This window comes from Aphelocoma coerulescens, chromosome 9 (genome assembly GCF_041296385.1).
Source record: "Aphelocoma coerulescens isolate FSJ_1873_10779 chromosome 9, UR_Acoe_1.0, whole genome shotgun sequence".
NCBI lineage: Eukaryota > Metazoa > Chordata > Aves > Passeriformes > Corvidae > Aphelocoma > Aphelocoma coerulescens.
The window spans coordinates 22,092,491-22,117,638 of record NC_091023.1 but is presented as its reverse complement, the minus strand read 5'-3'; the positions used below and the strand labels follow the sequence as shown (position 1 = coordinate 22,117,638).

The following is a 25,148-nucleotide window of genomic DNA, read 5'->3' as shown; positions in this document are numbered from 1 at the left end:
ATGAAATTAGTTATCCATTTTCCAAATTAGGAACCAGGGTAGTTTTTAACAAGCCCAATATCCCCTATCTGTAGGGATATTTTGCTTGCATAAAGCATCTGATGGGGCACCCTGCAGTATACTGGGGATTTTGTACTGGGTGGCTCAGTAATTTTGGGTAGCCAGTTTGCTGAGCCAACATTATGTGACCTGTCGCTGGCAGCATGACTGTGACATCTTCCCTTACTAATCAAAGTTTGCCAATGATAGAAAGGTAGTTAAATATCTGTTAGGGAAAAGAGAAATATTTTCCAGTTTTTCAGAGACATTCCTGAGTGACAAAGGAAGATACCAACTCCCTAGGAGAGCAGAGGTATGAGCCATGCTTTAGAGAGGAAGCCAGCAGTGCATATCCTCTGAAGAATTCATGCAGCTCTTCCAGGCTGCACAGTCCATCATTATGAACCTGACACACATGTGAAGGAGAACATGGGTAAATATTTTTTGTTTTCACACCCAGGCTGTTAACCAGGCTGGAGCTGGACCCTACAGCGAGCTGGTGACCTGCAGAATCCCCGCGTCCGTGCCTGATGCCGTCTCCATCCTGTCCGTGCTGGAGGATGAGCACGTGGGTGCCTGCCAGCCCTCACCCTCTGTGTGTCTTGTACTGAGCTGGGAAGAGCCAAGCAATAATGGGGCTGAGATCACATCCTACAACATCGACCTGGGGGACGTCAGCATTCCCGTGGGGAACGTGACGAGTCACGTCATCGAGGGTTTGCTGCCCGAAACCTCGTACCGGTGAGTGAGCGCGGCTTTGGGGATGGGGCAGACACCACACAGCTCAGTTGGACACAGGAAATGCTCACAGCAATGAAATGCAAACCAACAACCCAAACAACCAGCCTAGGGAACACAGGAATCTGCACTCATTCCTTGATGGAATGAATTGTGGTAGTTCATGTTCAAATACTGTTTTCTCCCACCTTTTTTCCTCTTTTCTCCTCTCCTTGCGTTATCTCTGACCTCTCCCCCTTTTTGAGTTGCTCTGCTAAGCTATGGTTACACTGCTCATAATAAATTTAAAAATAAATAATAAATAATTAAAATTACAGTGTTACATCTCATGTTTTTTCAGCTACTTGGAAGTACTATTCCAAGGGATTAAATTACTAAATTATTGATCCCTGTGTAGGGTTAGCAATTTTCACACAATGAACTATTTTTTGTGTAGCTACAGCTATTTTTTGTCTCTGATATATGGAGATTAATGAAAAGATGATCTGAATGTAAAACCAATTTATATTGCTTCAGAGTCTAAATTGCTAAGTGGCATTGCCAAAATTTTATTAGTTTAATGTTCAGGCTTATATGCTTTCTCCCTAATTGCTAATTAAGAAAGAAAAATGGTTCCATGCAGGCAGTGAACAGCAATACAACACAATATGTGACAAAAGCAATTCTATTTTAAGTACTGTTCTAATAAAGACTGAAATCTGATCACAGTTTTAAAATTAGATATGGCACAGACTTGCTGTAACATTTTTCTTTTTTTTTTACTTTGTATTCAAGGTCACAATCCTACAGGTCTTGTATGTGATAAGTTAAAATTTTCTCCTGTATCCAAGAAAAGAGAACTTGTGGTAGCAAGGACACACATACACTAGAAGTTATTTAAAGTGAGGAGCACACATTGCTTGCTCACAGATCATTCATATAAAGTTGAAGAGTTTGTCTGTGGACTGGTCACCCAGCTGTGGAAATGCGTTGTCTTTGGGCAGTCTCGTGTTCCCTGGTTTCTCCTCAAATGTTTGTTGAACCCAGAGCTAAAAAAGCTGAAATGGGAACTTTGAGCAACTTACTCAAGACAGAATGTGCCATTTAAATTCTTCACCAAAGTCTTACTTCTTCGGTCTCCTTTTTATCTGGTTCTCAGTTGTCTACAGCTTCCTTTAGGGAAATGTCATTTTCAAGGCCTAGAAATGGAGATTGGGATGATATTTTTTTTTGCATTCTTATTTCATTATTTTGTAAAAAGCACCATATTAAATCACAAAGTTTTAGTCAGGGATTATGCCTGTCTCTGGTCCAAATGAAACAACTAAAGCCACAAGCATTAACTGTGCTAAATATTGTTCCTACCAAAAAAAACCCACTGAAGAGCACAGACAAGTGGATGACTGATCAGAAGTAATAATGTAGGAAAGCTCTTTTCTTGCATAAAATGAGAGAAACCCTATATCTTAAATCTCATTCCTGTCAGGGAAGACAGGTGACTGCAGTTGGATTGCAAATGCTCCTCATCAATAGTTTGAAGTATTATTTTGCTAATCAAAAATAGATTTGTCAAAGAGGTTTGATCATTAACTTTTAAATTGATACTTCTTCAGGCATATCTTGACACCTGTCCTTTGATCAGGGGGTGTCTGCCCTGAAAAATCCTTAAGGCACAGGATTATTGGGCTGTGTGCTAAATGTTGGTGCATTTTCTGCCCTCCCTGGCTGAATCAGAAGAATGTTTCAGAACATCACTGATCCTGTTCTCTCCCGTTTCTTCACTGATGAGTCTTCTTTTCATGTCCATTTTGTTTAATACAACCTACTCTTCTCCCTCTCAAGAGTTTATTCCCTGCTGTGTTTAAAAGCAGTGAATATATTTTTCCTAGACTAAACAAGCCAAGTGCTACTGGGTTTGAGGCTCTGAACTCCCTTGCCAAAGTTTCAGCAGAATTTGGAGTAAATCAGCAAAGGGTTTATATGTTTCAGTTGAGTTGGAATTCCACGGTCAATGTTTTTGCTTGTGGGAAACCAAAATTGAAATGAAATCTTGGTTATTATGAATCCAGCAAGTCCAAAATTAGAAATTTAAATTGTTCTGCATAGGGGGTGATTCTGACACCCTCTCCACGTGTGTGCACCCTGTTGGAGCTGTTATCTTGGGTCTGGCATTGCTTTGCTTCCAGCTTCTGTGTGGGAATGGCCCTACAGGAGCAGCCCAAGAACACACAGAGAAACTCCAGGCTCTCTGCAGAGACGGGCTCAGAGCTGATGAGTTGGATGCTTTGTGTCTTAGCAGCAAATCCAACCAGCATGCCATGAGGAGGATTAACATCCCAAAATGCATTTAAGACAGGAGGAACTGGAACATGCCTCTGTCACACTGTGAGTGGCCATCACAGGGCTGAGTCAAGAGGATTCCAGCTCAGACACAGCTCAGCTCTGGTCTGCAGAATGCAGATGCCTCCCCACAGCACTGTGTAAACATCCTGGCTGGTGAGCAGCTGCAGAAATATGTCTGAGTTCTGCAGTCTCTCTGCTTTATTGACACAGCCATGAAGCTCTGGAAACTCAGATTATAGGGTAATATACTTGGCCTGGTTTTCTGTGAACTGATGTAACTAGGAGTGAGTTAATAAATATTCCACAATAAATAAGTATTCAACAGTCACAGAAACACCAATTTTCTATTACACTCTGTTCCCAAGCTTCACTTAACACATTCCATAGATAATTGTGCTCTGCTGTTGAGATACTTCACTGCAAAACAACTTCCAATTTTTAAGAATGCTTCTTCTCCTCTGAAGTTACACAGTGTACAGAAATATATAGTAGCGTTACTAAATTTTAATAGCAGCACTTAATTTGGTTTAGGAATAAAAATTCTAAATATTTTGAATTTTTAAAACGTGTCAAGTAAAAGATCATCCAAGATGGAGAGAAAAGTGCATGTGGATGCTCAAATTAGCAAGGTTTAAGTGGGCTATAAAACAAAATATGATTTGTAGTGTAAAACTCCATCTTCTTCTGTGAGTCATGAGTGGGGATTTGTGGGGCAGTGTGTGATTGGTGTTCATCATGTCCAGGCTGCTGCTGCTGGGGGAGGATGCTGCTTCCCCTCCCCTTTGGAAGTCCTTGGCATTTTAACTCCCACAGGTTTCCACAGGCACGTGTATTGCAACTGGTGGCATTCCTCTTATGGGAACTAGGGAATCAAAGTCTTCTCATGTCAGACTCTAAAATTAATTCAAAAGTTGATTTTTCAGTTTGTTGGAATACTATACAAAGGATTTTGTGACCAATCTGAAAATAGCATCCTGTTTAGTGTGTTTATTTCCCTGGGTCAAGAATCTTATAAGAGAGAATGGTCTGTTAAAGATCATTTCATGGTTTCTAAATTTGACTAGTCTGATTTATGGTTTTTCTTTCTAAATGTTTAAACGTTGTAGTGGGAAAATGTGAGAATGAATACAAATATTATTGGTCCAGGGTCTGCAGAATTAAGTACTATTCCTAAATACAGTCTTTATATTTTTTGAAAAATTTGTTGTCAAATTGGGATTGTCAGATTGTTGAACCATCTTTCTTTCCAAGAGGATGTTTGGGGTATTTTCACTTAGAAACCATTAGTGGAAAAGTTGCAAGGAATTCAGGAAGTGCTTTTACTGCAAATATTTCTACTTGTCTATGCTATACTTTTACATGAAAATAAAGAGTTGGTTTTTCCCAGTACCAGTTCTGTAAACAGTAATTGGTCTCCACTTCATTGTGGATGTTCTCTTGCCCACCCTGGCTGTGCTACCCAGCTGGAAAAGCTCAGTGTCACAGGCTGGGGCAGGGACACACAAAAGCACCTGAGCTGGAGCAGAGATGGTGCAGTACAAGGTGCTCTCCCACCACCATCTGCTCTCCCCCTTCTCCACATGGTCCTTTCTACCTTTTCTGTTTCCCTTCTTCCTTCTGCCCTTCCCTTTGGGCTTCCCAAGGCCTGATATCCATTGAGCAGATGCTACTGGTCTTCAGAGGGAGGTGACACCTGGGTTTGAGTTGCACTGCCATGTGCACAGGAAACACAAAATGAGTTGTTTATATGTGTCTGATGAAGCTCAGGCCCTGGGAATGACAGTGGCAATTTACAGAGCTTTATGGTGGTGCAATCAGCAGAAAAGAGTGGCCACATCAGCCATGTTAGAGTCAAACAAATCAATTCCTGCTTTCCCAGTGTCATAGTTCATTTGTAAAGATGCCTGTCTCTATTTTAAGGCCTAAGAGTTTCCATCAGTCTTACTGTGCTCCAGAGTCAGAAGGGGGGGTGTGTGTGCATATTTGTGTGTCATAAGGGGGGGAGCAAGAACTCTGTGCAGCAGAGGAAAGCAAGAAAACAATGAGTGAAGAGACACATTTTTACGTTGTGCAAATACCTGGCAAAAGCAAGACGAGTAAATGCAGGCGTATGTTCATGCAAGTATCTAAAAATCACATCTATCAGCTTCTCCTTAAAAAAATCTGATATTGGAGAGAGATTTATTTCACTCACTGCTTGTTTTCAGGTGTGGTGGCTGCCATTTGGAAACCAGCTGAAGTTGCAATGCTTGAGGACAGGAGAGGCTTTGTTGACTCTTTATAAGAACTGTCCTTGCTTGGCAGAGATACTTATTTTGACTGAAGAACATAAAGTGATGCAAGTTCAAACAAACAGCATATGAAAAAATACTTTGCTTTGAACAGCAAGTTTTCAGCTCTTGTAAAGAGTCTTTACCCATGAGAAAATACAAGGCTGCTGTACACAGGATTTTCAAAGTAAATGGCATCTCTCCAGCTAACTAAACTAGGCTGAACTATCTCAAAAAGAACTTAATTAGTTTTCTCCATCCTGGTTTTTCATATTTTGTCATTGATTTAACAAACTTTTGAAACCTTTCAGGCTCATTTGTACCAATGTTTTTATTTACACAGTCCTCAAAACTGTTTGTAAGTGCCGATTTCCCATTTTTGTTATGGTGTAGCTGATGTTACCATAGTCAGAGACTGCTACTCCTGACTCATCTCAGATTCTCAGTGTTCTAATTATTAAACTAAGGTGCAGGCAGGTAAGAGAAAATGAGCAAAGCAGAAGGCAGGAGTCATTTGCTTAAGAAAGAAATAGAATTTGGAAGACTGGCTCAGTCTTAAGAACATTTCCAGTTTCTAGCTGCAGTGACCAGGCAGGTGATCTGCTTTACTACTTGTGTCCTCAGCGTGATTCAAATGGCTCGAGGGCTTTTGTGCATCTTGTGAGAGCAACTTGGGTCCAACTTTTATTTGATCTAATAGATAGTTCACTGACAGTTCTGCAGTTTGTGTCAGAGTGTAGGAAGTTTGGATTTAACCTTCTCCATTAGTTCCTCCCAGCAGAGTTTCCTGTGCTTAAATAGTGTGCTTTGTGAGACACTGAGGTAACACTGCTCTTGGATCTTCAGGGTGTTTGCCAGCAGGGGGATGGGTTTTGTGGCAGTGACACCAGTGCTTTCCCTGAATGATTTCACCTAAAGTAGTCCATGATCCTTGTTAGACAACCACAACACACTTTTGCTTGTTGTTTACTCATGGCACTTCACGTTTTCCAGGCTGTGCTTTTCCTGTGCTGGTGTCCCTTGTCCCTGTGGCTGAAGGGGCTGTCACCAGGTCCTGAGGTTGCTTACCCAAACCTTCCCCTCTGCCTTGCTGCATTTCTAACATCTTCACTGCAGCTCTTAGAATCTAAGCAGGATGATCCTTGCTGTGTTGACAGAACCTTCCAGTTGGGCACGAAAAGCACTGGGAGCTGGGGTTGGGCACTGTGGAAGGGATGGAGCAGTCGGCCCCAGAAGGCTCTTTGTCCCTTGAGATGTGTTTATATCAAGAACCTCCTGAAAGCACTTTATTTAACATTCATCTCTTTGCTGTTCGTTTTAGGATCAGGATCCAGGCTGTCAATGAGATTGGAGCTGGACCTTTTAGCCACTTTATTAAAGCAAAAACCAGGCCATTACCACCCTTACCTCCACGGCTGGAGTGTGCTGCAGCAGGGCCTCAGAGCCTGAAGCTGAAGTGGGGAGACAGCAGCTCCAAGCTTCACTCTACTGATGACATGGTCTATATCTTGCAGATAGAGGACAGAAATAAAAGGTAAGAGAGATGAATCTTTTCCTTGTGCTAATGAAAAAGAATTCTGGTTCATCATAACGCAGTTGGGAATAAAAAAAAAAGTGGTGTTCTCCTGATTGCTTTGTGCCTACAAATATGTAAAAAATACTATTTTAGTAGGCATTCTGTGCCTGTAGTCTGAGCAAGTTATGCAGCAAAGCTGTAAATGATACAGAATCATTAAGGTTGGAAAAAACCTCTAAATCATTGAGTCCAGCCATTAACCGCACACTGCCAGGTCTAACAGAAATCAATCCTGTACCAGTGAAATTTCAGCAAAACCCTCGTGTCTCTGCCAGTAAATTTAATATCAAGTTTCATGGCCACAGTGCTTTACCTTTTGGAAAATATGAAACAAAGATACTGCACCCAGCTTGCTGTGTGTATTAATAAAGCCAAGGGTTACAAATCAGAGGCCTAGGAAAGGCAAAACCTGAACAGAACAATGTTTTTTGGGCAACATGGTGGTCATGATTTTACAGCTGTAATGTTTTACAGCATTGGAAAATATGAGCTTGGCATCAGCTTGGTAGCTCCACAATAATTTTGAAATAAGGTGTGCAAGAAACAAGAAAATCTGTGTTTAAATTTAACAGTCAGTGCTGAGCAAAAACTATCTTCCCATGTGAACTTTGTGTGGGAAGATTTGCTAATGTAGCTCCAAAGTTGTGATGAGATATATTCAATTAAAAAAGGGAAGGAAAGAAAGACAATATGCAATTGCCTAACAGTCTGAGCTCTTCAATGAATAAATATCATACATGGCTCATAATTTACTAAGAAAAACCCTCAACTACTTCATTTAGCTAAAGTAAGTGACTTATCGAGTAGATAATCCTTAGAGACCTTCAGCACAGATCATAATTTGATGCAAATTAGCACAATTCCTTTAATTTAAATAGAGCTGTGCTGAGTTTATGCCAGCTGAAGATCTGGCCCAGAAGCTCTAATTTTGAGTAATAAATCCACCATGAATAATGCCTTAATACTTCCCAATATCTCAACTGTACTGATGCAGAGAGGGTACACGCTCCCTTGTATTAATCCTGAGAGGTGTCCAATGAATATAAATACCCATTTGAAAGTCTGACTGGTAAAAACAGTTCCCTCAGAGTGCAGTGATGCTTGGCAGGAGCCCATCACCTGCAGCACCCTGGGATTCAGTCAGCTCTGAAGACACATCCTGCAGGCTGCTTTGCTTTGCTTTCATGTAGCACTGCAGGTCGGATGGTGAAGAACTGTAAATTGTTTTTAACCTGTCTTTATACTGGAGAAAATAGTAAGTTTCCTTGTAAGAATAAAATGTTACCTTGCAGCAGGCGAGGAAAGCTTTTTTTCTCCTTTGCTTTGACACAAAGCTTTAGCATGATCCTTGGCTTTTTCACGAGATTTTCCTACTGCAAATGGTCTTGTACGAGCTTTTAATTAGGAGCAATTTGAACTTGATACTCTGCTGGATCTTCTTAGCTTTGAATTTGGCTTATAGTCCACGTGAAATCCCAGAGATGCAGAGAAACTGCTCTCCTACATTGTGCTGTCTCCTCCTGCTTGAACTTGCACGAAGTGGCTCCCTTTGGTGGTTGGGTTTGGAGCAGCTAGCTCAGATAATTCCTGAAACGAGCCAGAGCTGGGGCTGGTGAATCCATCCCAGCGTGGGCACAGCGGAGGAGCAAGATGGGTGCACTGCTGTGTTTGAGAGCAGCTGGAGCTGGCAGGTCCTGGCAATAAGATCTGTTTATTTGTTCCCCATCTGTTGGTCCCTTTTTGCTCTCCATTGTGTGCACTGGTCACAGTGAGATGCACCTGCAAGGTACAGAGCTGTACATCCCAGAGAGCTGTCATCCCTGATGAGCAGGGAAGGACAGCCCACACAGGAGCTGTAGGAGCAGCAGGTGGTTACAGAGGTGGGAATCCTCTCTGAGATCATTCCTATTAAATAGACCCTGTTGGGACCGAGGGGTTGCTCACCCCTGTGTGTGCTTGTGGAAAATGCTGGAATACAGCTCTTTGAGCATCACTGGCCTCTTCAATTGCACAGGCTAATGGCAGTAAACTGTGCACATCTAAGGGAATAACGAAATAGAACAGAGTATTTTAGCTGGAAGGAACCTGCAGTCATCCAGTGTGACTGCCTGGCTAGTTCAGAGCTGACCAAGTTAAAGGGTGTTGTTGGGGGCATTGTCCAAATGTCTGAATCACTGACAGGCCTGGGACTGACCACCCCTCTAGGAAGCCAGTCTTTTATATTGAAATCCCTTAATTCAGTATTACAGTTGTCCCTTCTTTGGTTTAAAATAGAACTTACCTTTAAAATGCTGTTGAAGCATTTTCACAAGCAGAAATATAAAAATGAGCAAGCTCTTTTAAGATAAGGAAATAATCAGTAAGTCCCATCCTGACCCAACAGCTTTAAGTGCTTTTTGGTAAAGACTCAGCTCTGGTTTTATGTAATGATAGTCAGCCAGTGCTCTCCAGTGTGTCCTTAAGGTCATTAAGGATTGTTTTTAACTTTTCCTTTCTGTAATGAGGTGTAACAGGCCAGTTGTTGGACACCAGATGTTTCATTGATTGCAAGACCTGTGAAGCAAAATACTTGGAAATCTTCTGGCACTGATTAGTGTAAGGGCTTGAAGAGGTGTGCACATCAGAGATGTACCTGCGTTAGCTCCCATTAGCTCTTCGGGGTGTGACATTTTAGGAGGATGAAATTAGCATCACTTGTCCTTTCAGTTATGGGGTAGCACTGAGTGGAAATGAAGAAAAATCTGTTTCTGGAAAGCTCAGTACACAGAAATGCTAGTTGAGAGTAAGTGACCTTTATGTAAAGAGGACTGTGAAATTCCTTTTCATTTTAAATAAACCATCAGTTGTGACTTCATTTTCCAATTGTGGTAATGTCAAGAAATTTATGTTAATCAAATTGCACTACTTTTCAGAATACTATGGATTTTTCTTCTCTAGAACAAGCAAACCTAATTAATGGTTTTGGTTTTTTTTCTGTTGTACTGGTAATTAATCTTTAGTTGTTCCTACAACTAATTACACCTCTTAGTGTCTTAAAATGCTCACAATATCCAGTCTGAAAGGGAGAATTAGCAAGTAAATTAGTAGGGGGTCATTTATCCAATTGCATGTGTTTCTTTTAGATCACTGTATGTTGCAGTTGAGCTAAATAGTGTGATTTTTGTGTGTGTACAGAACACAATAAATATATCCATATATAATTTCATTTTAAGGGAGAGTCATTGGTAAGATTGACTAAAAAACATCCTAAACATATCCTTTAAAAATTTCATGTAAGGATCATTGGCAGTTCTCCCACACTTCTGTTCAGCTGGAGGTAGCAGGGGGTGGTTGAACACATGAACCTCAACATGGGTGCTTGCTCTGCTTTAAGTTGAAGGAAGGCAGAATAGAAACACAGAGGGATCAGTTGCTGAATGTGCTGCCCTTGCCTGATGACTTTTGCATAATCATTCCCTGGTTACTGCAAGTTTCAAGTAGTCTGATTAAAAAATTGTTTACACTCCTGATTTGATCAAGACAATTTGCATCCATTTTAACAGCAATTACTGTTATTTGTCAGTCCTACTGGCTTGTGAAATTCTATTAAAATACAAAATCAGTTAAGTTAACGTATCCTTGCAAAAACCTGCAGGAACAGAATCATTTTCATATTGGGTAAAACAGTGATAAAAGGGAATTAAGCATGAGCACCAAGACAGATGGCATGCTACAGTTTCCACTGCAAACCTGGCTAGATAAAAAGTTAATGTTCAGAAAAGTTTCCCAGGTAGCCTGTGTTCATATTGCTGCATTTTGTAGGTGAATACTGCTATTAATAATAGTGATGTTTATATTAATGCTCTATTAATTAGGAGCATTCTGATCAAACACTTGGGGCTTTGCAAATGAAAAAGAAGAGGGAGAACTGTTCCCAAGTGTAAAACAGTTAACTTGTTAATGCATTTCAGCTTTCTTCCTGGAAATAGGAGTAAACCCACATTTGTGGTAGGTGCAAGTTAACTGTATGTGTGTCATTATTTGAGACAAAGTGAAGTGTGAGAAAACCACATTAAATGTGTGAGATGAGGTGTTTCAGCTGTTAGGAAGCTGGCAAGACACAGAGTAAGATGCTACTCCACAAGTATATTCAAAAAATCCCTGCTTTGGTAAGAAATAAAATTTTGTCCTTTATTTTGATCTGTGCACATCTGCAGGTACTTCAGACTTCATGGGTAACTGAAATATTCCAGACAGCTGATCATAAGTAAGAGCAGCATCTAGACCCAAGACTGTCACTGTAATAAAAACTATTTTCTGCACATCTGTAACAACCTTTTAAGAAAAATAATGCCTTGATTAGAGCAATGACTCTAGTATTTAATCTCTGAAGTAGCAATGGAGGCTCAGCTTAGTGCAGCAGGACCATGCTTCCCAGTTTTCCAAGAGCACATTTTAAGGTTTCAGCTTCACTTTGCTGACATTGGTGAAGTAGAGACTGAGCTTGGCTTCCTTCTCCAGCTCTGCCCAGGTTCCTGGGGTTGTCACAGCAGCAGCTTGGACACTGTGTGCTTGGTGAGCATCATTTGAAGGCCCATAAACACTGTTAGTTGCTGCCATACTGGGAAAGGAGCTCTCATGCTGCACAAGGAAGACAAACACGTTTGAGGCTGTGAGAATATTAGTTTGCTGCTCTGAACTGTTTTTGTTCTCTTTTGGCTTTAAGTCCACTCTTACTTTTATCTACTCTTGGTTATCAACAAGGTGTTGCAGCTGCCTCATTATCTAATTCTTCCTGACTGTATAATTTGGAGGGGCCATTGGGTGCTCTCCCCAGTTTCTCCCAGATCTTCCATTCAAATGCTGTTACTTCCCATTTAAGCTGTGCTCAGTATTGTCCTCCCTGCCTGTTTCTTGCCTCCAGATGTGGCTGCACACAGGAATCATCTGTCAGGCACTTTGCTGCTCTGCCTTCCATTCCTCCTGAATGTGCCCAGATGCTCCTTCCAAAAAAGCAATTTTTCTTGCTGTGGAAGAGCTTCTGTAGGCTGAAATGCTTCAACTCTCAGTAATTCCAGACGTCTGACAAGTGACTATCTGTTGTAGATATGGGTTACAAACTCAAATTCAGCAGCAGATGAAAGATAATCTAGTAGAAACAAGCTAAAAATCGATTTTTGGCAGCAAGTACCCTTTGTCTAGATTGCAGATGTGCTAGATAATTCAGGAAAGAAAACCAAACTCTTCCCATCTGACTGTTGTCATTTCTTTTTCTGTTCTCCACTTAGTTTTGCTTTCCTAAGTGTAAGGAAGGAAATGTTGTCTCATTCACTAGGTCCTGTTGTTACTATTATTATTCATAGAAACAAAAATCACACTGACAGTGGTGAGCATACATTATAATACATATGATACATATTATAGATAAAAGTTTCTAAAAGGAATCTTCCAGAAAACAGATCTTCAGGTCAAAGGGGCTGGTGCATCCCATCTGTTTGGTCCACACCTTATTTAGGACTGAAAGCCAGAGTTGGGAGAAGTAGTGGGAGCACAAAACTTTTGGAGAACTCATGTTATCTGTTTGTTTTCTCTCAGCACCTGCCTGCAAAAGGCGTTCCCAAAGAATGGCTTGGAAAAGTGTCCCAAAGCTGGAAAGATTGGGTCAGCCTAGTGCTGGTTATAGGAACAGTGACTGATGTGGGGATGGGCGATGCTGCAGATGTGAAACTTTTCTCTTGGAGTAGAATGTTTTAAAACACAGCAGAGATGAAAAGAATCGTGTGTTGGCTTTACTCCTGCATCTCTGAATTAGATGGTTTTGGTTCAAAGCTTCCCTTTCCATGTCGCCACCCACAGTCCAGGGAGCTGCTGGTGGAGAGAGAAAATCACATAAATCAGTGAGTGTTGATAATGTTCTGAAACCAAATGAGAGGAACAGCCTAGGAAAGTAGGTGGGGGCAGTAAATGTGTAGATAACGTGATGTAGCATTAATAATATTAAAAGACCTGTTGGTTTGTGAAATTCTTGTACTTTAGTTTCTAATTAGGCAGGTGCCTTTGTGTGCTGATGTGAAGCCTCAGGTCGCTGGGTCAGACTGGTGCTGCATTAATGATTTCTCTCCAGCCAAAATCCTGGCATCTGACCACTTATTTTGAGAGGCAGTAACAGAGTCACTCAGGTGGCTCTTCCAGCCTTTGTGCCTCTCCCCAAGATTGCCATCTTTAGTGCTCTAGGGTAGAATTTCTTTCAAATTAAATTCTTGTAAGAACCAATGGGTTACCAAAATATAAACGAAACCCAGGAGTTTGAAAGGGGACCTGCTGCTCAAAATGTGCTGGGAATTAATGAGCAGAGGCAGGGCAAGTACATTTGTATTCTTCTGCTCGACTGGAAGTGGCTGAAGTGGAGGAAACAAAATAGCTGCAATGTGCAAAATACTTCCAAGAAGATCTTCACCAGGAGTAAAGGGGTATTGATGAAAAACTACCAGCAGTGGTGTCTCCCTAACAATCACTGTGGGACATGATGTTCTCTCTCCTCTGCTGTGTGCAGGTAAATGAATAATGCGTGACTGATGTGAGAATGTCTGGGAAGGGAGAATTGGGATCGCTCGAGTAAGATGAGGGAGAAGTAACCTCTGGGAGGTGTCTCCATCCCTGGAGAAAGTTGCTTTCTTTTTGGTATCTGCAGTTAATTTAGTGGAGAGGAGAGGCAACACTGTTGCATGGAAATTTTGAATAATTGAGGTTTAATTGCACATGGTGCAAACTTAAAAAAAAAGAAATACGGCTGTATTGAGAATGCCAGTAACTTTGAAAATGAGTGTTTTCAAAGGCAGGGTGCCAGCTGAGGTATGTAGCCTCTTGTCTTTTGAATTCAACTGGACAAACCTCTGAGAATTGAAAATGTCTTGTTTTGAAGAAGGTGAGAGGGAGATAGAGGACCTGGAAGGTTTCCACAGGCAGATTAAGTCAACTTTTCAGTGGATAAGAGATTAAGTCCTTGCAAACAAGCTCAGAGCTGACTTGTTCTTGAGACAATGTCTGGAATGAGGCCTGGATGAAGCACAATGAACAATAAAAGGCTTGCCAAGAAGGCAAGGGTATATAGAGCTCATGTTCCAATGTGCTTTATAAATTAGATTTAGATTTTTAAAATGAAATTGCAATAATATAAACAAGTTATCTTGCTTTAGATGATTTTTAATGTATGCAGACCTCACAGTACAGTAACAGCAGTTACACTGATTGACTCAACTTTAAGTTCATTGTGGTCCTTCAGCAGAAAGCCCAGGAGAGTGAAAAAAGCCTGTTCCATACCTATAGCCATCTACAACAATTAACTACAGTATTTTCTAAAATAACAGAAATAATCCTGGAGGATTTTGAAGTGCCTTCTTTACGCATGAGGAAAATACTACCTTATCCAAAAATCATAAGTATTTTGAAGTTAGTCTTTCATCTTCATTATGTGCCTTACATCATGATCTGCATATTCAAACACAATTACAAAGCATTAGTGTCACAATAAAGCCCAACAGCAATTGAAATTTGATGGGTTTGGTCATCAGCATTTATTCTTCCAAAACTGGAAGCCCTCTTTCTTCAAAGATGGTCGAATCTCAGAAGTTAAAGTGTGCTTCCATTACAGTCCTGTGGAGCAAGCTTCTCTGTAACAGTTCCTGCTTTCCTTACAGATGATTTTTGAGATAGAGAAGTAGAAATGAGTGGAGATGGGAACTGGATGGGAGTGTTGGTATTAACTGAACTGGGAGTATTAGTCCGGTTCCCAAATGACAAAAGGAGCTCAAATGTTTTTCCAGATCACTTCCTCAGTATTAGGAAGTGTTAGTGACCTTAGTCATATCCAAAAGATGAAAACCTCTTTTGAGTCATTGGCATTGACTGTATGAATGTCTGGGAAATGCACCTTAAGCCCAGCCTGGGGTAAGGGTTTGCTTCTCTGTTAGCTGGGAAGACAGATTTATCTTCCCTTCCGTACCTAACTCCACAGATAATTGCAAAGAGGTCATTGGATGTTTTTTGCTCTCTGTTGCCCTTGGATCAGGGTCAGAGACAAGTCTCTACACTCCTGTGAGTACTACAGTGGTTTCTGAGCCAGCTGCCTGATTGAGCAGCAAGAAGTGCAGAGGGAGAGTTGTCTTGTCTCAAGTCTTATTGCTGTCCTAAGTATGTGTTCCTTGCTCATCACCCAGTGAATCTCAAGCAGTTTTATTCCATGAGAACGGGTTTGTGTCAGTCTTTTGAAACATGCTGTGGCTGCTTATGTGAGCCTCAGAAATGTGGGGTAGCAGGGAGTTCTTAAACTGGGTAAGCATAAGGTTAAGGAAACAGTTATTCTTTGGAAATTATCTCTAAACTATCCCCTTAAAGACTTGTGGGCGCAGATCTTTGGTTTCCTACCAAGGTGTGGGTCTCACTAAAACTCACTGGGGGTAGTAAGTCACATTAGTCCTCAGAGTACATTTCCAGCAGTTTGAATTACCTGAATATTTCCTTTTATTACAGATGGTTCTTGATCTCTGTTTGTACTTACGTGGATTGCAATCATAATGTAATACAAATTGATTTCTGTCCCGGAGAGCTAATTGACAGACCCAGTTTCTTTGAATTGCTCAAATTGCTTGTACTGTGTATCTCATGCAAAGCCAAAGGATAAAGCTAGCACCTAGATTGGGAGGTCAGGTAAAAATATCTCTTGGCTTCCTGGTGATTTAAAACCTTCTGAAATGGTTAAGATACTTGAATAAGGGTAGTAAATAATCATAAAAAATATGTGATCCTACACAGCAAATTTTCTGTTCTCCAAGGGCAGGACTATTGTGTGCAAGGTGGTGTTCCCTGGCGGAGGCTGAGTGGATGGATGCCCAGTCTGGGTGCTTCCTCTTTATTTGCTTTCATCCCCACTGTGCTCAGCTCCTGGGGGTCAGGGGCTTAGCTAGAAACTGCAGGCTGACATACAACTGTTAGTGAAAAGCATTTATCTGAGCAGAGCGATAGAAAATACAAGTTAGATTCTCTTTAGCAACTGTATACTTTATTCTTTTTAAGTGACATTGGTTTTGTTCAGCATTATGTTGGACACGTTTGTGTGTGCTCTTGTTTAGTCTTGTCCATGGAAGTGTTTTGGAAGATGACACAGATGACTGCAAGACACGGTCTTTGTGTCTTAATGTGCAAATAAAGGCCAAATCCATTAAAGAGTCAATATATTAATTGTGTTTTCATCATATTTTTAAACCAGCAGCACACATGGTGTAATGCAGCAGGACACAGGTTGAATCTGTTTTGATTCCATGGTAGCAGGGATCCCACTGACAGATGTTCTTCCTGATAATTCATGTAATCATTTTGCAAGGTAATAGTAGTTTCAAAAGGGACAATGAACTACTGCTTTCCCCAACCTCCTCATCATCATTAGTGTGTTATAAACATGACATTTTTATATGTGCTTTTAGCAGCCCTGCAGGGTACATGGTGCCAATTTTCACAAGATGGATACTTGGAGCTGATAAATGCAATATCCAGAAATGTCAGTGCCTCTCCAGTGTAACTACATACTCTCATTTTTATCATTTCAGGTTTATCCCAATTTATAGGGGACCAAGTCACACGTACAAGATACAGAGGCTGACAGAATCCACCTGTTACTCGTTCAGAATACAGGCAGTCAATGATGCTGGGGAGGGACCTTTCTCAGAAATCTGTACCTTCTGCACAACTAAGTCAGTCCCACCTGCAATCAAAGGTATGTAGTAGGTTTTTTTACATGTAAGTGACATATAAATATTTATGTAATTGGTAAGTATGGGGGGGAGATTGTAAGGGTTACCATAAGTGTGTAATAACTTGTGTGAAGAACCAGTTTGTGCTGGCTGGAGGCTTCTCTGAGTTGTGAAGTTACTTAAGCTAAATTACCACCCCAAAAAAAAAAAAAACCAAAACCACACAAGCAACATAAATGTTATGTCAGCCACTGTTGTAATAAAAGACTGCTAAAATGCTGCTGCTATCAATAGTGTTTACCAGGGGATTGCTCTGGACTACTACAGCATTTATACAAGAGGTCTAACAGCTGTAGTGTATGTGTGTACCTACTAACTTAGGCTTTAGTAAAGTTTAAACATTTTTTGTTGTATAGGTGATGTTATAGACCTTCAGGGTTTATTTTTTCCTTTAATGTATAAAATTAATCATGATATTTCACATACAGAGCATTAGACTTAGAACTCAGCATGTGTTCCACTAGAAGAACTAAAGGCCTAATTAAATGAAGTTTTTATAATGAAATGTCTTTTACTGAGTGTAAATTTTGTCCTAAGTAATTATGATCCGGAGGAGGAGGAGGAAGGAAGGAGCAAAAGTAGAAACAGTAAAAACTACAGTGAAAGGTGTTTCATGATAAAACTTGATGTAATTAGGGCTTTTGTTCTAGGTCTAATTAGGCCTTCTTTGGCCTGTTACAAAGGCAGTGGGTTTGCTGTATGAGCTATCAGATCAGCTGAGCTGAAATCAAATGCACCTTTTTTCCTGGGTGCTGAAGTCTTCCCTGTCAAGCCCTATCATTTACTGAGAGAAACAACAACTCTCAGTTTGTCAGAGAGGTTTCTTTTGCTTCTCTATGTTTAAAATCTGGCTTTGGTGATTTTGTCACCTTTTGTAAAAAAATATTTAGAGAAGGGAGAACACTGTTGGGGGTGTCCTTCCCTGCTAGATTAGCTGCTCTTCTGTGCTCGGAGCAATACAAAGGAATTTGTGTGATAAGCTTAGTTCGGCTTCTCATCTCTCAGAAGAAAGTGTTTATTCTTCTGTAAGGTCTCCTAATTAGTCTCTTAACGTTCCCAACCCTAGAATAGCTTTGTTGGTGATGGCAGTGTTTTGTAAGTGTCAGACAAAAATCTACATGTATTGAAGTGAGGATGGAAGGAGAAGGAAAAATAATTGAGATTGTTGTCAGCTAAGATGAAGGCGTCTATTATCAGTCTCTCAACACTAGCAGATGTGCGGAGAGAAGTAAATGGATATTGATTACATTTGGGCCTTCATGATTCATGCCTTCCTCTTGGGAAGTAACAAATCAGGCTAAAATTCATGTAATGTATGCAGCAGCGTTTGTTACTGTGGCAGACCCTCCTGTTGTCTGTTTTTGTAGGGTTGGGGATCTAGATTGCCTTTAACAAGCTCGTGTCCTTACACGTGCACGTGTTCACCACCTGATACAAGTGTTCAGGGCTCTTGTTTCTCCCAGTTTTATTCTTTTTTCTTTTTTTTTGTATTCTTGCTGGCTCTTTCTGATCAAGAGGTTGGTGGACCTTGGATGCTGTTGCAGTTTTTTGCATGCCTTCCCGTGGCCAATGGTTCGTTTTACATGTGCTGCCCCTGTCTGTGCTTTGGCAGGCTCACCTCTGAGCTTGCCGTGGGTCAAGGCACAGCATCCCTTGGCTTTCAGCTGGTGAGGGAGCCTCTGCCAAGGACAGCAGCCTTGTAACAGCTGACAAATTGAATTTCTCTGGAGTTCTAGTGAGAGCACTAGTCTAAGTCTGACTAGAAATAGCAGGTCTGATCAAGTGGATGTCAGGCTCAGAGTTAGATACAAGTCCAAGTCTTGAAAATTACTCTTGTGCTTTTGCTTCCCAGCCTGGGCTGCATCTCTAATACAGCAGATTCTTGAGTTTCTCTTCTCACATCCCTTCTCCTATTTTTCCTAAATGAAATGTTTGATATTTTTCCTCCCTTTCAATGGCTTGTAGCATGGGAGGGATGCACAGGCATCTCCACTGCCACAGATGTTTGCTCAGGACTTCACAGAATTGTTGCTTTTATGAATGCCTGGGTAATTTGTGCCTTGGCTTCTGCTTTGAAAAGATCAGTGCAATTAAGTTTTCAAAGTTTTCTCTAAATCAACTCCTCCTTTCTAGCAGCTCACAGAGCTGACAGGTAAGAGGTGCTCTACCCTGTCTGGTATATATTACAGGGCTCATAAAAGAAGATTTCAGTGCAGTCTTTATATTAAATATTAACACATTTCCTTTTATTGTAGCCCCTCGAGTGACACAGCTGGGAGGAAACTCCTGTGAAGTTACCTGGGAAATGGTCCCACCCATGAAGGGAGATCCTGTTGGTTATGTTCTGCAGGTACTGGTTGGAAGAGAATCTGAATACAAGCAGGTAGGGAAATGGTCTGGATTTAATGTTGTTAAATTGATGGCATAATGGAAATGGTTTTGAAAATCCACTGTGCTGTTTCTTTCTACTGTATTGAATTACACCCTATGGTGATGTGTCAGGTGCACTTTGGTAAAGGCTGAGTCAAAATTAAGGGCTGTAATGGGCTGTTTTCTCCCCTAAGGGAGTATGTAGAACATCATTATTTTATTGGAGTGATTTGTGCTCTTTCTGTGGTTAATCACTATTTTTAACTGTACTAACCTTTAAAAAGTTCCAATTCTGGCCAACCCATGCTTGCTTCTGAGCTGGCTGTTCTTAACCATTATCTGAAGATGAGATGAAGTCAGAAGATGAATCTTTCTCTCTAAGCCAATTCCAAGACTGTCCATCAGGGTTTTCAGTCAAGTACACATTAAGTGGTTTGTTCATCTGTCTCATTCCTTTCTGAGGTTTTGATGCACGTGTAACTGCTGTGTATCCTTTCTGTCACTGTGGAAACAAAGGCAGTGAAGTACAGCTGATCCTTCTTGCCTTGTCTGTCTTGATCAGACATCACAAGTGGACACTTCCCAGAGCACCCAAAACAGAGCAGCTCATTCACAGTTAGATCTTTTATGTCATCTGTCACACCTCTGACTGTGTGATTTGCAGTGCACTTCATCTGTGTGCTCTCTTTTTCCTGTGCTTTCTTTCGTGGTCATGCAGAGTCCAATTAAATCCAAAATAGGGAATGAGATACGCTATGCTAATTAAATTCTTACACTATGCTAGTAAACTCTTACCTTATGCTAATTAAACTCTTAAAAATTTGTATAAGGTAGTACTTTCTTTGCAACTGTGTCTTTGTTCCTCTTCAAGTCTGTTTTTGAGTGTTACTGTGAACTAATGAATTACCAAAAAAATAACACAAAAAATGCCAAGACAATTCATGGGGGTGATAAAGATTCAGAAACCTTACTACTGTTTTTGTCAGGAAACATTTTTGGTGCTGGTGTAGGTGATGAAACCCCTGTGTACTGTGTTGGCCTCACGTCAGTGGCAAGTGGATAAGTGGAACCATTTTGCTGTTGCCTGGTGTACAAAGTAGCTTTGGTGTGTCACCTCCTGCTGCAGCTTCAGTAAACATAGCCCCAGTGTTTAAAGTGTTCTGGTGTCCTTGGGGAGAGCTGGGCACACCTTCACGTTCCTGGGAGATAAGTGATGCCTTAATCTGCACAGTTCAGAACTTGTGGTGTGAAAAAAAACCAGCAAAGGAAGTAAAAAAATACTTTTAGGGCCTTCTTATGTTGAAGGTCTTAATTTCTCATGGGCATGACCCTGAGGAGGGGGTTTTGTGTGAGTTATCACAGGTAACTCCCTGGAAGAAGTTCCTGGCTGGGATGCTCCGAGTGACACTGGGACTTGTGTAAATGTGCTGGCTGATAACCAGCGAGGGAAAGAGGGGGACTTCCACTGTTTCACAGAAATCACCTTTGCCCATCAAGGTGTTTTATCTTTGTCAGGAATGTGGGTGGTGCCTCAGCCCTGGGGCACGTCCCTGTCCATGAGCTGCAGTGGCTGTGTGCTCTGAGCCCCTGTAATGTGCAGAGAAGATAAAATACAGGAACACCTTTCAGTGGTAGTCTGGCTAATACATTTCACCTCTGCTTTGACATGTCTGTGATCACCTGCTACGATTTAACTGAGAAGTACTGTCATTAATATGTTCATTAATGTTAGGGATATGTTAATTACCTTTGAAGTTCAAGTCCTAAATTTATTTTTAAATATGTTTTGATCCCTGCAAGTGACATGCATCTTTTGCATATGTATCTAAAGGGGTGTATTATACTAGAAACGTTTTGCAAGTTGTTTTGAAGGGTTGCACAGATGAAATACACTGTAGATTTTCAGGCTATTCATGGAATGCAGCATCAGCCACCAACATTCTCTTTAGACTGTCACATCTGAGCTGTCTCCCTCCCCTGTACACCAGTGTTTGCAGACCCAAAGCTGCTGATTTTCCACCATTTGATCTATCAGAGGTGATACCAAAGTACTCAAAAGCCCTTTTCTTCAGACTGGGACTATAGCCATCCCTGCCCTCCTCTGGGAGAATATTTTGTAAATATTTCTCTGCTGAGAATTGTCTGAGGAGCTGGATTTGCTGGAGCTAAACAGATAACATTTTAGCTCCCTGGAAAGTGTATTTTAAAAAATGCTAACTACTCCTTTCCTTGTTTCTCACACAGTGTGTTCCTTTTTGTGTATTTTTGTGCTTTATCTTTACAGATAATTTTAAAAAAAGCAATGGCATGGGACAATTCTTTTTAGGAAATCAAATCTTCCTTGTTTATGAATCAGGATGTAAGCCACAGGAGATTCCAGGAATCAGTGGCCTGGATTTGTTTTTCTGTTTATTGCACTTTTATCTAGCAAAGCTTACTCAGAATTTAGCTACAAAGTGGATTAAAATGTCTCTGTGCTTGCATAGTTTTAATGTGGATTTAGGTGAGTGGGCTGGGCTGTGCAGCACTTGCAGGAGCTGCAGTTTGGGATAACAGCTCTAATGCCCAGCAGCCTAAGGTTTGGTTTCCCACTTGAGCAGTTCTGGGGATGGCATCACCCAGGAACCAACTCTTCCTAAGAGCTGACCATGGGAAATGAGAACTGAGCTTTTTAAAGCTTCTTTATCCTTAAATTGTTTGCCACTGAAGCAAAATGTACTGCCTTTGAAATTTCTGAGAATTTGGAGGCAGCAGCGTTTCATCAGCTTTTGCCACATCTCTTCTGGGGAAAAAAAAGTCTCCAAATGCTTTCCAAAAGAAGAAAAAGTATAGGTAGGATACACTGGGTGTGTGAAAATCCCCCAGCAGTTCTCAGATGTGCACTCAGATGCCTGGGAGACCCCAGCTGGCCTAATTAAAGCTCTCACTTTAATTATTGTTTTTTCTTTGGATTAAATTCTGTAGGCACACAATCTCTGAAATGATTTAGTGAACTGATAATTTCTGTAAAGCTCTAATCAGCCAAAAACTGGGTTTCCTTCTCTATTTTCAGTAACAAGTCAAAGGCACTTGTGCTGGTTGTATGCCAAGATCCAGCAGAACTACACAGTACCTGCTGGCATGTAGTGCCACTTGCATTGAGTATTTCCTGTGCCTCCTGGTGCCAATTTTGTGCCATGAGATGGAGCAAATAATTTCCTTTGGTTGGGGCTTTTCAGTGCAAGCAACCTCAAGGCAAGTGCTCTGAGGGACAGTTGTTTCTCTGTTCATACCAAGGCTGTCACACAACTCTGGGGGGTTTTTGAGCACCTCAGCAGTGGAGTGAGTGAAGCTGATGTTGAGTTTGGATGAAATGATAATCCAGTTTCTTAAAAATAAATCTGTCAAGTGACTTAGAAGAAATTAAACTTCTGAAATGGGCATGCTTTTGACATAGATTGAAACCCATCCCCGGGAGTTTTCAAAGCCAGCTTGGACAGGGCTTGGGGGAACCTGGTCTGGTGGAAGGTGTCCCTGCCCATGGCAGGGGGTTGGAATTAGGTGATCTTTAAGGTCCTTTACAACCCAAACTATTCTATGATTCTTTATCTCTTTATCACCATACAAAATAGGCTTTTATTAATTGTTAAAGACATTAGCCATTGCATTGGGGTGCCACAACCAGGTTGAGGTTACCTTGCACTCTCCAGTGTGTTGCTTATAGGGCAATTATAGCTGTTATTGTTATTATTTGGAAAGGAGGGGAGAGGTTTGGAATTGTTTAATGAGATCAGTGAAATTGAGAAATCCTTGCCTGCAGGAATTCTCTGTCTATCTAGCTCAATCAGTAGGATCAAATACCATAAGAGTCTTCAACAGCAGTTTATTACTTGTGATGTTATTTTCATTGAGGGAGCCAGGCAAAAAGCTCATCACATTTTTGTTATATTCTCAAGTGTCCAAACCAAAAAGCTGTTTTTAGGAACTGAAAGTGATAAATTGGATAGGCACTTCACTTTGGCTTGTTAGCCACCAAAGCATAATGTGCTACATATAAAATACTGTGCTGCTTTATGGAATTATATTTGATTTCATATTTGTTTGGCAGATTTATAGTTGTCAAGGGTTTTTTCTGTTGTGTACGTTAGGTCTCTTAACAGGGTGTTCACAACCAAATGTATTTGTGCTGGAGACATCCTGCCACAGCTGTGAGGTGCTGCTGCAGCCCCTGGCAGAGGGTACAGAGGCTGCTGTCAGGAGCGGGTGACAATTTAACAATTGTTACTGAGAAGAGACACGGTGGTACATAGTATGTACCACTGCTGGTACATACTCATCAAACCACTGAAAACAGGGTAACTTCCATCACTGTCTTAGCACTAGTGCAGGAAGTGTTTTGTCTTTGTCATTGGTGGATATTAATTCACATATTCTATCTACTTCCAATAATTTTTCAAACTTCCCTTAAAGATACACTCTCCTCTTACTTGACTGTCTGGCCTTTTTCTGAGAAGTGCTGTTGAGTAGCTGGCTTGAGTGAACTTGGCCATCTATACTTGTTAGACTATAATGAAGATATAGGGTCTTTGATTTAGCCAAACTTGGCCTCCAGTTACACTGGTATTCACCACCCTGACAGAACAGAACAAGTAAAAAACCCAATTAACTGGACAGGATTTTTTTCAGTGCAAAGACAGGTTGTATATATCCCATCCCTAGTATCTGTTAAATGTAATCTATGAAGTTTAGATTGTAAATTTTTATTAAATGACATTATTTGGATTTTAATGAATTTTTTATTTTGGTTCAGAAGTGATCATATTGGTTGCAAAGGTTTATTTGTGGCAAAGGCATATAGAGGTTTTCTGGCTATATGTCTTGAAATGAAATTAATAATTGCAGCAGCACCAGAAAGCAAACCTTGCTGACAGTTGTTTTGTGAGGGCTTTGAGTTTCCCTGCCTCAGAATCTAAAGGAATGGGAGTTAGGTACATCCTCCATGTGGAAGAATCCTGACTCAGTCCTGTGTAACAGCACAGTTGCCCACAACAGGTGGGTATTAGAAATGGAATTGCCATTGCAGAACAGAGTGGCAGAGGTGTTCTTGGGATGAGGAGTGCTTTGCAAATGGATATTTCAACCCTCACATCACTTCTGTAGGCTGCTACAGCACTTCCAGTTTTGTTTTCCCTGCAATTACTGTAACCCAGTGACTCACTGCTCGTTGGCATTGGGAAGAGAAACAAAGACGAGAAGAAGGGCAGCGGTGCATGGCTGTGGCCAGTCACAGGGGTTTGTGGGATGAGTTTGTTGTATTCCTGTCACTGGACCTAGAGGGAACTTCCTGCAAATGCTGAGCAATACTTGAGCAAGGCAGCGTTTATTTAAACGTGTGTTTCTTGATCTGTGCCTCGGGTCAAAGAAACATGAGCCAGTTTGAGGCCTTATGCTTAGTCTGGAAACCCAGACTCAACCGTCATTCAAACTGTATTTGGAAAAGGTGTGAAAGCTGAAAAAGGAAGGGAGAAAACTAAAGAAGCACCTTAATCTTTTTGTCCCAGGCCACCTCAAAAAATCAGCAGCTGGCTGTTTAACCAAGGGATGAGTCTCAGGGGCAAGCAGAGCAGGGAAGCTGAGCTCTTTAAGTGGTCTTTAGCTGAGCAGGTCTCTTCTCTTTCCTCCTCATTTCTTACTCCAGGGTGACACACAGGAACTCCTCTCTGGGCTTGGGACTAATTTCCCACTTGCTCCTCTTTTCTAAGACGAGTTCTTGCCTCTGGGAGGGCAGAGATGCTCTCAACCTTCTGCTCCCACACTGAGGAGACGGGAAATGATAAATAAACAGAGGAAGAAGTATCTGAGGTTCAGGATGTTTTTTTCCCAGCAGACACAGGCACTCTGACACTTTCTTTATTTCATAAAATACCAGTTTCAACAACCATCCATTATACAAGTTATTTGTTTTCAGAGTTGGTGAATGTTTCCAGTGGGTTTTTTTCCATTTAAGTCACAAAATTGTCTCAGGTACTCAGTTTTCTCTCTCCTTTCTGTTACCATGACTTGTGCTCT

At 41.1% G+C, this 25,148-nt stretch overlaps 1 protein-coding gene across 2 annotated transcripts in view; it reads left to right on the top strand.

Moving 5' to 3' along the window:
- The window catches only part of FNDC3B (fibronectin type III domain containing 3B), a 185,050-nt gene that overhangs the window by 155,709 nt on the left and 4,193 nt on the right, over positions 1-25,148 (top strand). For both annotated transcript variants that reach the window (XM_069023859.1, XM_069023857.1), the window contains exons 22-25: positions 500-780; positions 6,691-6,903; positions 16,527-16,693; positions 18,986-19,113. In XM_069023859.1, the coding sequence (XP_068879960.1) occupies positions 500-780; positions 6,691-6,903; positions 16,527-16,693; positions 18,986-19,113 (789 nt within the window). The remainder of the gene's footprint in view (positions 1-499; positions 781-6,690; positions 6,904-16,526; positions 16,694-18,985; positions 19,114-25,148) is intronic.